The following is a 16,526-nucleotide window of genomic DNA, read 5'->3' as shown; positions in this document are numbered from 1 at the left end:
ACATTTTGCTTGCACTTGTATTTAATTCACCAAATCAATGTGAAGGCGAATGCCATCATTTACTTACTGAAAGGCAGCATCTGAGCGCTTATTATTCAGTGTATTAATCATGTGTTTTCTGTCAACAGGTCAAACTTGTAAATATCAGGAATGATGACATCACAGACGGTAACCCAAAACTGACCCTGGGATTGATCTGGACCATAATTCTGCACTTTCAGGTCAGTGTTTATATCTCATGATTTAATAGCCAAGTAATTAAGATTATTTATTACCAGCATAATGGATTGCTATTGCTTTTATTTCATTATGTAACATGTAGATGCTGATAAAGGCTGTTAATTTGTAATGATTGTGTTCCTCATCTTTACACCGACTCCATGTTGATCTGTTGAATATTGTCGACATTTTAATGCAGAGGATTTCCAACAGCGTCTCCTTTATTTCTGTGCTACAGAGCGCTGGCATGTTTGGGGATTGTGTTGTGTAATAGCTTGTCAGAGTCCCTCCAGATTAATGCTTTTAAAAAAAGCTCACACTCGCACCCAGTGGATCTTTCTGCTTTTGACCACAAGGTGTCAAAGTTGTGCAGCGTACCACATGCTGAATGATTGCTGTCTGACTTACTGAAGATTATTGATGCGTGTGATGTAACTGTTGACCTGGCACTGTGGTTCGTGTTGGATTCAGATGGAGTTGTAACAGGTTGCTTCTAGTAGCAAAAGTTCTTGGCATTCACACAGTGTATTGAATTTGCATTGGATGTGAATGCAGGTGATAAATGGCTTGAAAGTAGTTTTGTTTTGTCTATGTAATACATGAAATTAAAGCCAGATTCTACTTTGTCTACAGTGTTTTAACCTTGTTAACATCAGTACAACCAAGAATTAGTGTGTGATTACACTCAGAAAAACTTTTGAAGAGCGTTTTAGTGGTTTTCAAGATATTTTGTGCTCTAGGCTCAGTTTTTATTTCTCCCTGATATTCATGTTCTCAACAAAATGTTCTCTTAGGGAATAATAAATGTCAAGTGGGTTGCTCTGTTTGTGCATGCCAGAAAATCCAGGTGTCTGCTGAAGTATTCACAGTATCTATCCAAAAATCCAACAGTATGCACAAACGTCATACTTTAAACACGTCTGCATCTCTCCCCCTCTCTCTGACTGTCCTGCGTTGCATTATTAATATCTTTGGCACTTAGTACATGACTCAGATGTTGGTGCTGGACAGGAATATTCTAGTAGTCTTTAAGAATTGAGGCTTTGTATTAATGTTTTAGAACAAGGATGCATCTGTGCGACTAATGTCCTTATTGAAATAATGAGGGGAAAGTAGTTAATATGATTTCTTCTGGACTCCAACGCGCTGACAGGTAGCGTCTGTGATGGTGCCAGCACCTGCTGCTGTCAGTCTCACGCAAGCCCTTGAGCAGTTATTCTGCCAGCGATGGGCCTGTTTCTTCTTGATTTGGAAGGATAGCAGGGCACTTATGGGGAGTACATTGTGCTATACACCTTTTGGCTTTATTATGTAACGATGACTGATGGCAGATCAACATGTATGAGCAGAACTCTGTTATTATATTAAATGCTTTTATATGAAAGGATTTGGACTCACGTGTCCAGGATCTGTTCCTGTTTAAGGACAGAGGTTTTTTAGGGGCCAGACTTAATGTGCTTTTCTTCTTGCTGCAGGGTGGGTTTTTTTTTTTAATTATATGAATTGATACAGGGTGTGTGCCCTCTCTATTTGCTTTGCTGACTTTTTGTCAAGGTGTTTCAGGCACTATCCATTGTTTGGTCATGTCTGTACAGATAAGAAGTTGATTTCATCATTACACGTGGCTGCCACTGTGACTGGACTTTTCAATGTATGCAAACCTTAACCCTCCTTATCATTGCTTGAATATTATACACAAAAATAGTTTGTAAGGGAGTTGTGCACCGCCTCACATCACGTTTTCAGCGTTTGAAAAATAGAGTGGCAGAACACAAATAAACTATAAAAACTATAATGTAGATTACCCTATGGCATACCATTTCCATTGTTGTCATAATGGCAACAACAGCCTTTTGAAAATGGAGGATGTTGAGTTTGTGGAGCGGTCTATTAGGGGTAGTATCATTATTGTATTTTATAAATGTGATGCTTTGGTGTATCCAGGAAATAGATTTCAGACCTTCTCTGTAAACTGGCTTGATATGTTGGTATTATTGTTATGGATATAACTATCACTGTTACTATTTACTTCCTCTCTTAATTTTCCTTTGTGGTAGTTTTAATGTGTGATATGCAGGTTTCGTTCAGCCTCGTGGCCACTTATTGTCTGTATAACTAATCTCTGTCTTTCTCTGGTTGACTCTTCTTCGCCCTGAGGAAGACTCTGTGGGTTGAAACCAGCTACTTTTTTTCCTTTTGTGATGTTTTTCTTTGACCCTGATCTGCCCTAACCAATAAAGTTTTTTAACTACACCCTTGGCTCGGTGCGCCTACGCCCAAAGCTAGCCACTGTGCTTCCTTTTTTGAAGCTGCCACACTAGAATGTTTTTGTATTTTCCTGTAGCTGGTGACCACCATGACAACACTCTGCTGTCAGGTGTTTCTACGCTTGGTTGTTTGTTTTGCCCGGATGACTGTCACTGTCTGTGTGTGTACATTCACATGTTCACACATTCATGAGTCATTGCATTGACTGCATTCACTCACTGTTATTAAAACCCTGTCAATCAAAAAAAAGTATCTCCAGTAGAAGTCATATAAATGCTATAAACCATAATTTTAATGTAATTTAACTTAATCTGATAAGGACATGATATCAGTATTTGATAGTTTGATGATAAGATAGCTATAAGAAGCACTTGGGGTAATCAGCTCTCTGTAGTTTGAACTGTGCTGGCTGTCAGGTGACTTTGACCTTCAGGGAAACTTCACTGGCGTTCAAATATTGTGCGCTCACAGTGACACGCTGTTATTTTTAGTTCGAGCTGTGTGGTGGCAACACATTTACTCTTTCACACACGACTTATTTCTCTCTCTGCAGTGTAATAACAGTATAGATTTCTCCACAGTGGGCTTGCGCCACACTCTGTCATCCAGTGTTATCTTATAGTTGCTGTAATGGTTTTATAGGGTGAATCACTTCCTGGTCAGAGCGTTTGCCCCCCTGTGAACTGCGGTGGTGGTGATCTGCTCAGATAATAGTGTTTGTTTAAACCATTGGACTTCCAAGCCCCACCTCTGTTTCCACCATTGTACGTAGCTTGATTAATACACAAAGTGAAAGCACTTTGTTGTCCAGCTCGGATTTGCCTCTGCTCCTGCCGCTCTGGTTGACCCACGCTGTTCTGGTTTTCAAAGCATTTCTCACCGGCTGGGACTCCGCTCCAGTTCACGCAGCCAAACGTGCTGAGCCAAAGTTTCTCAGAGCATAATAGCCGGCCTTCCCTTGTCCTCCCTTCACCCTCTCATTACAGACAGAAATATTAGGAAACCTAAGAGGTGGCTCTTACGTGCGCATGTTTACTGTGTAGACGAAGCAGTCTGTCCAGCCTGAAACAGGTCTGTCCACAAGTCTTTTCTCTCCTGCTCAGCTGAGAGCTATAAGCACGTGGGCCACGTCTGTGTGTGCATTTATGGCGTTTGTGCTGGATTAGCAAAGCAAGAGAAATGTTTCAAAGGTCAGAAAGGATTCCAGTGTCAGAGGAGAAAGACATGCAGTGAGGGAGAGAGCCAAAGTGTGACCAGTTCTCAGCTGGGAGTCAATGAAAGGAAATCTCTGGACTGAGTGGAGCTTTATCTCCGGCTGCCGGGTTGTCTGCCACTGTACCGTCTGAAAATGACTTTCTGTCTCTGGGATAGTGACTCGGCAGACCGAGCGGAGCTCACTGGATACTGAAAAAGGCTCGCTGTTGGGAGTTCAGCACAGTCCATGGGTAAGGGAGTGTACGACTGTCAGCCATGGGAAACATCTGTGGCTGTGTTCGAGGACCTAAAGAGGAATGCTATGTCGACCCCAAGAAAGCTCCACTGAGGCCAGAATCTAAAGAGCTCAAAGGTCGCCGCTATTTTCAGAGGAAGAAGAGGAAATCAGAGGATTTTCAGCCAGTTGTATCTCCCAGGAGTCCTGGAAGTGAGGCTGTTACAAGCGAGGCCATTTGCAGTGGTGCAGAGCCTCAACATGGCCCAGGTGGGAACACTGAGGAGCCCCAAGTAGAGCTGGATAAACCTTCACAGGTGGAGACACACCTATCCAGGCAAGAAAGCCTCAGCAGGGGTGTCTATGTCGGAGAGGTACCAGTTTTAATCCTCAGAGATTCCAGTAATCAAATCAGCAAGAGGTTACCCTACAGGTCAGGAAGGTTTTCAGAGGAGACGGATGGTGATAGAAGCCGGTTCGCTGTAGAGGCAAAGCTTCATGGCACAACTTCCAGAGGTGCCCCAGCTAAGGATGGTCTGCTGGCGAAGAAGCTGCTTCGACGTCAGTTAAGGAGGGCTGTTAGCTTTGGAGCAGTGGAGCACATGCTGAGGACTCTGAGGGGTAATGACAGACCAGGGAGCGAGGAAACGTTTGCCAAGATTATATGGGGCTCTCAGGCACACAGGAGGAGGAGACGGAGGGCCTCCATCTCCTCTGGTTACGAAGAACATCTTCCAGCTCCTGCCAAATGTATTTCCTTCCAACAGGAGGTAAACTTATAACCTGTTATTAATAGAGGTGTGGGGGTGTAATTCAGCAGCAGCACTTTATAATAAGAGTTCAAATCATATACTTGAGTAGTGCCTAACTAATACATGACTCATGATGATTGAATGTTTGAATCAATACATGATACTTCAGTCCCTTATGCTAAATATTAACAACTGGTCAAGTCTCTGACTTTATGTGATCACAGTTAAAACACATCAATTAATCAAGTTACCTGGATTTCAGTTTCATAAAACTTCATTTATGTAACTGTATTGATGTTTATAATGTAGATATTAACATCTGACGCTTCCAGGCTGATAAAATAAAAATTGTATTAGGGACGCACAATATGGATTTTTTTCAGCCAATGCCAGTAACCAATAATTACCTACTTCTCAAGGTCGATACTGAGACAGATAACTGACAATTTCACATTTTTATTTTTTAAAAAGAAGTTTATGCACAACTGAGGATAAGAAAGGTTAAGATGATGTTGTCAGCAAAGATGGATGATTAAATATTCCACAGCTCTAATGAGTTAAAACTTCTTCTTTTTCTCTTTCTTTTTCTTCTTCTTCTTCTTCTTCTTCTACTTCTTCTTGTTCTGTTTATTGGCGAATGGCAAACCAACTTTCAAGGTGCAAACACCTACCTACTATATTTGAGTTTGTAAATACTTTGCTTATTAGGTCAATGAAAGTTGACTGATGTCGACTATAATTTCACTGATACAATAAATATTCGATAATATAAATTTCCCAGTATTGATCTGATATATACTGTGCTTCCCTCATCTCTATGAGAAAAGGTGCTATTCTGCTCTCACTGAGGCTGAGCAAAAAAATTGGGCCTAAAATAGAGTTTTATGTAACTTAAATCCAGTTGATTTGGTGACATATCAATTAATGTATTAATGCACGAGCGAACTACAGTATGAATCAACATACTTTAACTGATGATCTATGAAGTGTGAACGAATCACATAAAGTGAAAGTAGCTTGTTAATTGTAAGCAACAGGAATTAATGATACAGTCTGTATTTATTCATGCATTAAATCATCCCGAGTCATGAATTCATTAGGCATTAAAGACTTGATCCCCATTGTTAAGTGCTCATCAGCGTGGCCCGTTGTTTGTAGAGCGTTATGTTATCACTGAGGTGTCTTTCTGTCTGTGTTCACGGTCATTCTTGGAGACGCTTTGGCCGAGTCCAAATGTCCACCCTCTGGACTTGTGGACTTCAGTTGTATGTACTGTGGCATAATCACATCATGTCAAGTCTGTGGACAGACTTGGACATGTGGATGCAGCCAACAACTCAACAATCATGTGTTATAGAAAGCATTTCTACACCACAAGCATGACCTGTGCAGAAAAGAATGTCAAAAGTACTTTGGCAGCATCATCAGATTTTTGTGCTGCTCATCTGTATGCAGGGACAGGAACAGTATCTGTCATTGCCCAAGCAATAGTTAACCAAGGAAATCATTCACATGTGTAATGGAAAAGCGACTCTTTCAGTGGAAACTAAGTAAAATAAAATGTGTTTTTCTTGAGAGATCATGTTTGACAGAATCGGAAAAAATGGTATCTTAGATTTAAGAGCTTTCTGTGAGATTTGTCAGTTTTGGAGTGATGAACAGGCTCTGTTCCTGTTTTTCACCTTCACTGAGGAGGCTTTGGTTTTGTTGAGTACATTCAGATCATGAATTAGGTGTTCACACTTAATTAGTCACCCGGAACAGTTGGTCATGTTTCATATTATAGTGATGGAACAGTTGGTCATGTTTCATATTATAGTGATTGCACAGGGTTCATTAGAGACTTGTAGACTGAAGTTTGTGAAAGTGAATGGTATTTATTCTCTTTTTTTATTTATATGATTGTTTTTGTTGATTTGAGGAAATCTGTTCCTCCTTCAAGATCAGCTGTCACGCAGCAGCGCTCTGAAATCAATCTGATAGATAACTGCAAACGTCTTGGGACAGTAATTGACAGATAACAGTAATTTTGTTTGTAAGAAAGCACAACAGCGCCTTTATTTTCTTTTTTTGTTGCTCTTATTGAATCTGTTTTATCCTTCTGAGTTTCCTACATGCAGTAAAATTCAGCTCTTTGATTTTTAAGAAGTGTGTTCTTATGAAGACCAGATCATCCTATGTTTTGGGTCCCAGCAGGACTAAAAGGATCAAATCAACCTTTCTTTTAGTGGCTGTATGCCCCGTTAACATGCCCGGTCATACTCACCTCAACTGCACTGTATAAATGTTTGAAGCTGTGTGTAAGTTGGAAGTTTTTTTCTTGAGGATGGTGATGTTTGTGTCTGTGTTGATCCAGGCAGAGCTGTTGTGTTCTGTATGCCTGACAGTTCTTTCTGTTTCTGTTTTTCACTGCTGTTTTTATGACTGAGGGCGCCTGGCTGCAAATTCCCCCCTCAGGGTGTAATAGAGATTGATTGATTGATGGATGATTGATTGCTGCTCTTCTGTCTGTGTTTCTTTTTCAAACCGTGTTGTGGCAGAACATTTTCGATGATATAGAAAGTGGAAACAAACCTTTGCAGATGTGTTACATGTGCTCTCTGGCAGAATTATGTCTGTAGTGGTCGTTCCTTATCTGGCTGGTTGGGAAACCAGGGATACCTGTGCTACAGCAGCACTGTGGAACTCAACCTGTGAGGTGGCATTGTTTGTTTTGCGTCATCTTAATCGTCAGTATGAAATGTTGTAAAACTATTTATTACACATCTCTATCTCACACCTCCAACCAGCTGCCACTTCACATGTTTAAAGTGCGAACAGAGCTGTTAGTGAACCAGATAAGGAAACTTTAAACTCATTAACAATAGAGTCTTATGAAATTAAATACATCCCAGCTAGAAATTCGTTCTGAGAACGTCCCCCCTGGTGTATGGACTTTGCCTTTTAACGTTCCCAGAATGTTCCCAGAAGGTTGTGATGTGAGTTGCGTTCTTTAAAGGGTTATTTAGGGACTTTCAGGGAACATTGAATACGTTTTGAGGAACGTTACTAAAGGACGTTCCCTCTCTACATTATATTCTTTTACTGTCATTATAATAACTTTTGTAATTCTTTTTTTTCTTAAATTTTTTTGTCTTATTACAATAAATAGTATCTTTGTGATGTCTATGTTGAAACAAAGATTTTAGTTTGTGGTGTCATTACATCTGAATGCATTAGGCAGGGCTGTGTGATAGGACCAAAATCAATCATCTGGATATGAATCAATCAGTTGTTTCATATCCAGATGACTATATATATCATGTTATCACGTATTTGCTGTAAATTCAATGATTAAATAGCTTATATAACATGACCACATGGAGAGACCTTTTTTCATATTATATACTCCATCTATATAAGGTACACGCTCATATTTGATCATTCTCTCCTTTTATTTAGAGGCTCTGTGCAAATTTTCAATTAAGAATGTAACAAAGTCTAAAATATTAGTGGATAAAACTTAAAAACAGTGAAAAACACTTTTCTTTTTTTGTACTTTATTGTAAGGATGCTAAAAAAATACATCAATTACTACTACTAAGCATACAAATGATAATGAAGTGAATTAGAAAAAAAAGAGGAAAGTAAAATAAGTTAGTTGATTTACATACATATATACTTTCTACATACACACAGAGTATCTATATATTAGCTCCTTTTTGGGTAGGAGCTCCTCCTTTTGTTCTGGCTTGTCGTAGTCGTGCTTTTTGAAATAACTTTGTTCCGTGTCACGTTCACTCTCCTTCATGTTTATTTTTGTTAACATAATGCAAATATTCATGCCTTAAATATCTCAAAGCGTCATCAAAATGACAAAGAATATTGGTGTAAAGAGTGTGATGTGCGACATGAAATAAACAAGCATAATATGAAACGACAGATGTTTTCTCTTCTCACACTGTAGTATATTGTCATATCACACAGCCCTATATCAAGATGGTGCTGTTACCATGCCTAATCTCACAGGGTTTTTGGTCACAACTTTGTGGGTTAGATTTTCAAGCCTCCACAACTGGACATTTAACGTTGGTGCAACTTATATTTAACATCTTGACTGTTTTTTTTATTGTGACAGATCTCGGAGATCCACGTGACAGGGGAGTCCGAGGACATGACAGCCAAGGAGAGGCTGCTGCTTTGGTCCAAGCAGATAACAGAGGGCTACGTGGGTGTACGATGTGACAACTTCACAACCTCCTGGAGGGATGGGAGGCTATTTAACGCCGTCATTCATAAATACAGGTACAGTAACACTGAAGGAACTGCAAGGGTTTTTTAGAACTTTAGGGTATCTTCCCCTCTTTATTTTAGTTGTCATGCCTTGATTTTTGCTGTCTTTATAGTCTCTCTTTCTCTCTCGTGCAGGCCGGACATGGTTGACATGAGCCGTGTGTCGACGCAGACCAACAGATCAAACTTGGAGCACGCGTTTGGTGTAGCAGAGCAGCTGGGTGTGGCCAGACTCTTGGACCCCGAGGGTGAGCTCCATTCACACTGTCATACTTGGATTTGTTGAAAAACACTCTTTGAACACCTCTGCGCTATAAATCATGTGGAGGGAAGCTTGGATTCTGTACAGCTGATTGTCATGTGTTGCATTCGTGACCATTTTGGCTTTTACCTCCCTCCTCAGACGTAGACGTTCAGTCTCCAGATGAGAAATCAGTCATCACGTACGTCTCGACACTGTACGATGCCTTCCCTAAAGTACCCGACGGTGTTGATGGAATCAGCCCTAATGTAAGTGGATAACATTGGTCCGCCCAATCCAAGTGCTGAGAAGTGCTTTATTGCTGATGATCCTTCTCTCTCTCTGAACAGGATGTTGATATCAAATGGGTGGAGTACCAGAACATGATCAAATACCTCAGCCAGTGGATCAAACACAATGTGGCCATAATGTCAGATAGATCATTCCCCAACAACCCTGTGGAAATCAAGGTACTCAAGGATTTGAATCCTTATTATTTGCTTTGTTTTGCATAAGTTGAGTTTCGGCTGTCTCATTTTAAAGACTGCATAAATCGTCGGTGAGGTAGGGATAACAATCTGCTTTAGATAGCTCACATGCAGCATCTGTCTGCTGTAACTGAGACTCAAAGAGGTATTGATGGATTCGAGAGAGCAGCAGCATCCATTTGCTGCAAGACGTCGATAGCTGTTATCGGTTAAGGCGCTTTTACGCAGCTGTTTTAAAGACAAAGAGGGGGTACGGAAGTATGCTGAGAGAGATTTCACCTGCATCTTTCATTGTGATCTCTGCTTCCTTTCACAGGCACTTTACACACAGTATCTGCAGTTTAAAGAACACGAAATCCCGCAGAAAGAGAACGAGAAGACAAAAATCAAAGATCTCTATAAAATGCTCGAGGTATGCAAATGCACAACACGAGAGCACGTTGGTTTGATGGTTTTAGTCCTACACACTGTAGTGGTAACAAGTCTCTGTTTGGCCGACAGATGTGGATCGAGTTTGGACGTATCCAGCTGCCCCCGGGTCACCACCCGAACGATGTGGAGAAGGAATGGGGTAAATTAATTGTTGCCATGCTGGAGCGAGAGAAGAGCCTGAGGCCTGAGGTGGAAAGGTATGTGCAGCCACTGAGCGTATTATACTCTGTCCTGCCTGGCTCAGCATTATAAGGTCTAATCTTTATAGTCTTTACAGCCTAATATTACAGATTACTTCTCAGCCATAAGTCACCATTTAACTAAGAGTGTTGAAGTGACACGCAACTGGTGTTTTATATGACAAAATGTGTGAGCGTTAGCAAGAATTATTGTTGTCATGAGCTTTTCAAAAAAAGGTAGCTAGATAAAGGAGCGAATATGCTACATGACTCAGCACAACAGCTTCTGAGGTTGGTGCAGGCGGAGCGCTCCAGCATCGTATTACAAGCCGACTAATGTCTCTACTGAAACTGAAGATGAGGATCAGTGTTGATGTCGATGTAGAAATCCCCTCACAGGCACGTTGCACGCCACAATTTGATTTCTATCAACATATTTATGAGCGGCCGAGCGTTCTGCTTTTTACACATGATCGAGTGATTCGCAAAACATGCAGAAAACATGAATCGTTTACAAAAGCACCTACTGAAAAATATGCTTGAGTAATGAGAGACTTCAGAAAAAATGGAGTTACTGTAGCCACGGCTGGTCCTTCATAAACTGATAACTCCAGTATAGATGTCCCAGTTCCCATCACAGACAGCCACAGATCAGGTGTGAGCACACCGCATCCAGGTCTCTCCAATCACATGAAGACAATAAGATTGGAGAAGTGGTTTTTCATGTGCACACTGTGGTCTCTACTTTACTGTCTCTCGTCATCAGACTACACCGATGATGCATGACTAGTAAAATTCAGATGTTAGGCGCTCACACACTATTAGCTTGAATATTTACACGCCGCTGAAGGAAAACCAGCAGACTTTAGTATAAGTTTTGAATGCTTCAGTGGAGACATTTTCTGATATATTAAAGAGCGACTGCTCTCTCATGGCAAGCTCAGTCAAGTTTTTTAACTTTAGCTCTGTGTGTTTACTTGCAGTTGATCTCATTGCTATGGAAGCTCAAATGTCATTTTTTTACTTCTCTGTTGACAATAGTTTCGACATGTTATCATCTCCATCCCTGCCTTCACAGTGTATAAACACAACGTTATTAATGTTGGGTGTGGTGAAAACTTTCAGAGACAGCCATCCAGCCCTTTTGGCAGCGCTTTATACAGTGTCAGCTGGTATAAAGGTGTACTGTCTCAACCTGCTGTTTAGTTTTTATCCCCGAAGGCAGCACATTATTCAGGGGTGGGATTCATTTTACAACGCCCCTCACCTGGCTGTGCTGCTATAAATATGGGTGGGTTGAAGGCGGCTCCCTCAGTTAGGCGAGCTCGAGGCCGGGACCCTTCCAGAGGGGCCATTAGGATGAGAAATGTCACAGTGATTGTTTGAGTGGCTGCAGGTAGCAGCAGCGGTGAAGTAAGATGGCCTATCTGAGCGGGATGTCGTCTATAAGCAACAGCAGCTACAACAGTTTGTGCTCCAATGACACCGCTCTCATGGAGCCTTTACAAATCAACAGCTCAATCTTTCTCAATAACAGCATTGCCTACGGATCCAGGTGATGTTCGAGTGCGCTTGGTGTTTGTGTTTGTTAAAGTGATAACAGCTGTAAAGTAACACTTCTACCATTTTGTTTTTGCAGGCTTGAGATGTTGCAGCAGATTGCCAACAGGGTCCAGCGGGACTGTGTGAACGGAGAGGACAAGCTGGCGTTGGCAAGAATTGCACTGCAGTCTGTGAGTTTTGACTTAATGTTAAGTGGGGATCAAACAGCACAGACTATTCATTATTTATCTTGAGCTTGAGTCTCTTTGTTTCTTCTGATAAGGATGCAAAACGTCTCGAGTCTGGTATTCAGTTCCTACATGAAGCTGAGATCGCCGGCTACCTTCTGGAGTGTGAGAACATCCTCAGACAACAAGTGGTGGACATCCAGATTCTCCTGGATGGGAAATTCCCCTTCGCAGATCAGCTCGTGCAAAGGTACAGAGCATATCCTCTTGTAAAAAAACAACACACTGGCAAAACTCACACTTTTTTTACTTTCTACTACTTTCTACTTTTATTTGTATCAAAATATGATAAATATGAATTTGTGATCATCATCCCAAATTAAGCTATGGAAAGGAGAAAGCTTTCTTGCTGCAGGGTGTGACTATTTATGTCAAACATGCTGCCTGTGCATCTGAAATGTTGCATCTCATTTTTTAAACAATTGGTTGTCACAATTTCCTGTTGTGTGTAAACGAAATTAAGAAAAAACATGTATCTGCACATTTTTTCCCCGTTTTCCTGTGCAACCACTGTGAGAAATCAGTCTGGAGCCTGCATATCCTGTTACTGCTGCCAAACAAACAGAAACAAAACAGCTTTATCTTGGCTCTAAACCCTGCCACCCACTATATATTACGTTATGATTGTTGATATCATATGTTTCTTAGCTGAGCTGTGAATAGTTCTTCTTTCTCTTTTTTCTAAATTTCTTGACGCAGATGTGTATAATCCAAATATGCATAAGTATAAATAAACATTTTATTAAAAATTAATACAACAGATTGGATTTTCCCCTTTGCTTCAATCCATCTCATATTGTTGTTCCTGTTTGGTTTCAGGGTATCGAAGCTCCGGGATGACCTCCTCGCCCTGAGATCCGAGTGTTCCTCCGTGTACAGCAAAGGTCGCACCCTGACGACGGAACAAACCAAAATGATGATCTCAGGCATCACGCAAAGCCTGAACTCCGGCTTCTCGCAGAACATCAACACAAACCTGACACCAGTCCTCACTCCTGCACTCACCCCAGGGGGGTTAGGCACCCCTGGGTCCACATTCACCTCTAGCCTTACACCGTGCCTCACCCCGTCCTTGACCCCCGCCTTGACCCCCGGCCTGCAGCCCACTTCAGTCCAGAGCTACATGGGCGGCAGCGGCGGCGGCATGGACCCGGGCAGCCTCAGGCAATTGAAACACATGCAGATCCGCAAGCCCTTACTGAAATCCTCACTGGCAGACCAGAACATGACCGAGGAGGAGGTCAACATGAAGTTTGTTCAGGACCTCCTGAACTGGGTGGATGAGATGCAGGTGAGACGTCATCATCAGTTTCTGTATAATCTGCTGTAACGTTGAGTCATGATATTAATCTCTTTTTTTTTGTTCGTTTTAAAGTTGCAGCTGGATCGTTCAGAGTGGGGATCAGATTTGCCAAGTGTGGAAATGCATTTAGAGAACCACAAAAGTGTACACAGAGCCATCGAAGAATTTCAAATGAGTCTTAAAGATGCCAAACTGAGTGAGGTAAGCGTTTCCTCTCTGTTTTGTTTATAATCTAAAACCTAAATGTTGGCCTGAAATGGTGCTGCAACTGCCGATGATTTTCTTTATCGAATAATCTGCAGATTACTTTCACAATTAATTGTTTAGTCTATAAAATGTCAAAAAATTGTGAAAAAATCATCATCCCAAATTCCCAAAGCCCAAAGTGACATCCTCAGTTTGCTTCTTTTGTCCAACCAACAGTCCAAAACCCAAAGACTCTTCATTCACTTTCATGAATTACAAAGAAAAACAGAAAAATCCTTACATTTAAGAAGCTGGAACCAGAAAATGTTCGACATTTTTGCTTGAAAAATTACTGAAATGATGAATTGATTATCAAAATAGTTGGCAACTACATTTCTTTTCGGTTGACTCATCTTTGCAGCCTTAACCCTATTTTCACTCTCTGAATAAATGAAAGTAAACCAATACATTTCTTCATTTCTTTCCTCAGATTCAGATGAACATGCCCCTGAAGCTAACCTATTCAGACAAACTCAACAAACTAGAAAAACAGTATGAGCGGCTACTGGTAAGTGATCCATGATCCAAAACTTTGCTGCTGCAAACTCTCTAAATGAGCGATGCGCATTGATGAATGGCGCCCATTCCTTTCAGAGCTGTTCACGAGAGCGACAGAGCCACCTGGAAAGCCTCCTTGACTTCGTGTCGCAGGCGACTCAGGAGCTCATCTGGCTGAACGAGAAGGAAGAAGAGGAGGTCGCCTTCGACTGGAGCGATCGCAACAGCAGCATCTCCAAGAAAAGAGACTACCACGCGGTGAGCCATTCAATGACCTGTAAACTGTGAAATTAACTGTGCAAACAGAATAACAGGGGCTTGCTCAGACACTTTTGGTTGTGGAGGTTTGGCTGTGTTACAGCGGCGTCATTTAACGAAACAATACTCTGAGTTGAGGGATTTGTGTATTGTTGCCTGAATGATTAATTTCATACTGAGAGCTGTGAGACAGGATATGAAATTGTGTGAGAGGACGGAGCAACTGGCGCTTTTCCACTGCTGGATGCACGAGATACTCAGCTTAATGTCTTCCACACAGGACCTGATGAGGGAGCTGGATGAAAAGGAGGAAGCGATCAAGTCTGTGCAGGACAAGGCAGAGCGCCTCATGATCAAGAGCCACCCAGCCAGGCTTACAATTGAGGTAAGCCCTTTTTTTGTATGCTCAGCTCTGCGGTCAGTAAAATAATTAGATAGTGTCTCCACCCTGCATTCAGCTCCCACAGTGATTAAAAGATCAAGGAAGTCTTGTAATTTTCCAGAATCATACCTGGGGTTTTGTTGTGTTTCTCCTCTAGGCGTACAGAGCTGCCATGCAGACTCAGTGGAGCTGGATCTTACAGCTCTGCTCATGTGTAGAACAGCATCTCAAGGAGAATGCTGTTTATTTCGAGGTGAGCTGCTGCCTGTGTTTCACTCAGTGGTGTATTTTTTTTAGTTGTCACGTCTAACTTCTCACTCTCTACCCCTGTGCAGTTTTTCAGTGATGCCAAAGAGTCCATAGACTACCTTAAGAGCCTGCGAGATGCCATTCAGAGAAAATACAGCTGTGATCGAACGAGCAGCCTTCACAGACTGGAGGATCTCATTCAGGAGTCCATGGTAAACTGATAGGAAGATGTGAAGTGTGTGTGTGTGGATATTGTAAATAAGAATGAATAAAACAACATTTTTCTTTTTGTTATCTCAAGGATGAGAAAGAGCAGCTTCTTCAGTACCGCAGCACTGTGGCCGGGTTAGTGGGCAGGGCCAAGAATATTGTGCAGCTCAGGCCCAGGAACCCTGACAGCCCTCTGAGATCCTCCATCCCTGTGAAAGCCATCTGTGATTATCGTCAGATAGAGGTACGCTGAAGTTCTCTGTGCTTCATTAGACCACATTTAAGTCCCCCTCCACATATGTATTATGGCATACAAAAACAATTGTCAAATTTCTGACATGGTTTTTGAAGGGGAAAAAAAAGTATATATGGTCTGTTCTGGGCCAAGATCCATCCTCCATCCAAATTTCGTTGAAATCCGTCTCAGTAGTTCCTGCTGACAAAGTGTGTAATTTGAACAAAGACACATTATGGAGGCAAATTCTCCCCTGTAGCGTCTCCCCTTAATCTCAGTTTATTCAAGATTTATAGTAAATCTGTTCTGTGTCTCTATCTCAACTCTTTCAGATTACCATCTATAAAGAGGATGAGTGCGTGTTGGCCAATAACTCTCACCGAGCCAAGTGGAAGGTCATTAACCCGGCAGGGAACGAGGCCATGGTGCCCTCTGTGTGTTTCACTGTGCCCCCACCCAACAAAGAGGCTGTTGACATGGCTGCAAAGTGAGGCTTCATTTTTTGTCTAGAGAATTCTTTATTCTTGAGTTCAAATGGCTTTTACCAATTGTGTAACCTGACCTGATGAATTATCCTTCCTTCCCCTGCAGAACTGAGCAGTTGTACCAGAACGTCCTGGCACTGTGGCACCACTCCCACATCAACATGAAGAGCGTGGTGTCATGGCATTATCTCACTGCTGATATACGAGCCATCCGCAACTGGAATGTGTCCTCAGTGCGTTTGAATCATTACGTTTCCCCTCATTAGACTCTTCAGCACCAGCTAATGTTCATGTGAGGACAAATGCAAAGTGCATTTTTGTCTCATTTCCACTTTTATTCCTCTAACCACTACAGATAAAGACCATGTTACCCGGTGAGCACCAGCAGGTCTTAAGCAACCTGCAGTCCCACTTCGACGAGTTCCTGGAAGACAGCGAGGAGTCTGAGGTGTTCACAGTGGCAGACTGTAGCCAGCTGGAGAGAGACGTCGCGGCCTGCAAAGAGTACTACCAGGAACTGCTCAGATCTGCAGAAAGAGGCAAGGCTCACATTCCTCTCCTGTCCCCCCCCAGCAAAGAGCTGCTGGTGT

General features: G+C 41.9%; 1 protein-coding gene across 1 annotated transcript in view; it reads left to right on the top strand.

The window, feature by feature from the left end:
• The window catches only part of dst (dystonin), a 116,891-nt gene that overhangs the window by 33,578 nt on the left and 66,787 nt on the right, over positions 1-16,526 (top strand). Inside the window, exons 8-27 of the mRNA XM_073481627.1 lie at positions 129-221; positions 8,786-8,952; positions 9,076-9,188; positions 9,344-9,450; positions 9,532-9,651; positions 9,986-10,081; positions 10,171-10,298; positions 11,920-12,013; positions 12,106-12,260; positions 12,890-13,361; positions 13,446-13,574; positions 14,050-14,127; positions 14,214-14,375; positions 14,656-14,760; positions 14,915-15,010; positions 15,093-15,218; positions 15,308-15,460; positions 15,784-15,938; positions 16,043-16,169; positions 16,292-16,475. Of these exons, the coding sequence (XP_073337728.1) occupies positions 129-221; positions 8,786-8,952; positions 9,076-9,188; positions 9,344-9,450; positions 9,532-9,651; positions 9,986-10,081; positions 10,171-10,298; positions 11,920-12,013; positions 12,106-12,260; positions 12,890-13,361; positions 13,446-13,574; positions 14,050-14,127; positions 14,214-14,375; positions 14,656-14,760; positions 14,915-15,010; positions 15,093-15,218; positions 15,308-15,460; positions 15,784-15,938; positions 16,043-16,169; positions 16,292-16,475 (2,860 nt within the window). The remainder of the gene's footprint in view (positions 1-128; positions 222-8,785; positions 8,953-9,075; positions 9,189-9,343; positions 9,451-9,531; positions 9,652-9,985; positions 10,082-10,170; positions 10,299-11,919; positions 12,014-12,105; positions 12,261-12,889; positions 13,362-13,445; positions 13,575-14,049; positions 14,128-14,213; positions 14,376-14,655; positions 14,761-14,914; positions 15,011-15,092; positions 15,219-15,307; positions 15,461-15,783; positions 15,939-16,042; positions 16,170-16,291; positions 16,476-16,526) is intronic.

Source organism: Pagrus major, chromosome 15 (genome assembly GCF_040436345.1).
Source record: "Pagrus major chromosome 15, Pma_NU_1.0".
NCBI lineage: Eukaryota > Metazoa > Chordata > Actinopteri > Spariformes > Sparidae > Pagrus > Pagrus major.
The sequence above is the reverse complement of the archived record's forward strand: the minus strand, read 5'-3'. Positions and strand labels throughout refer to the sequence as shown.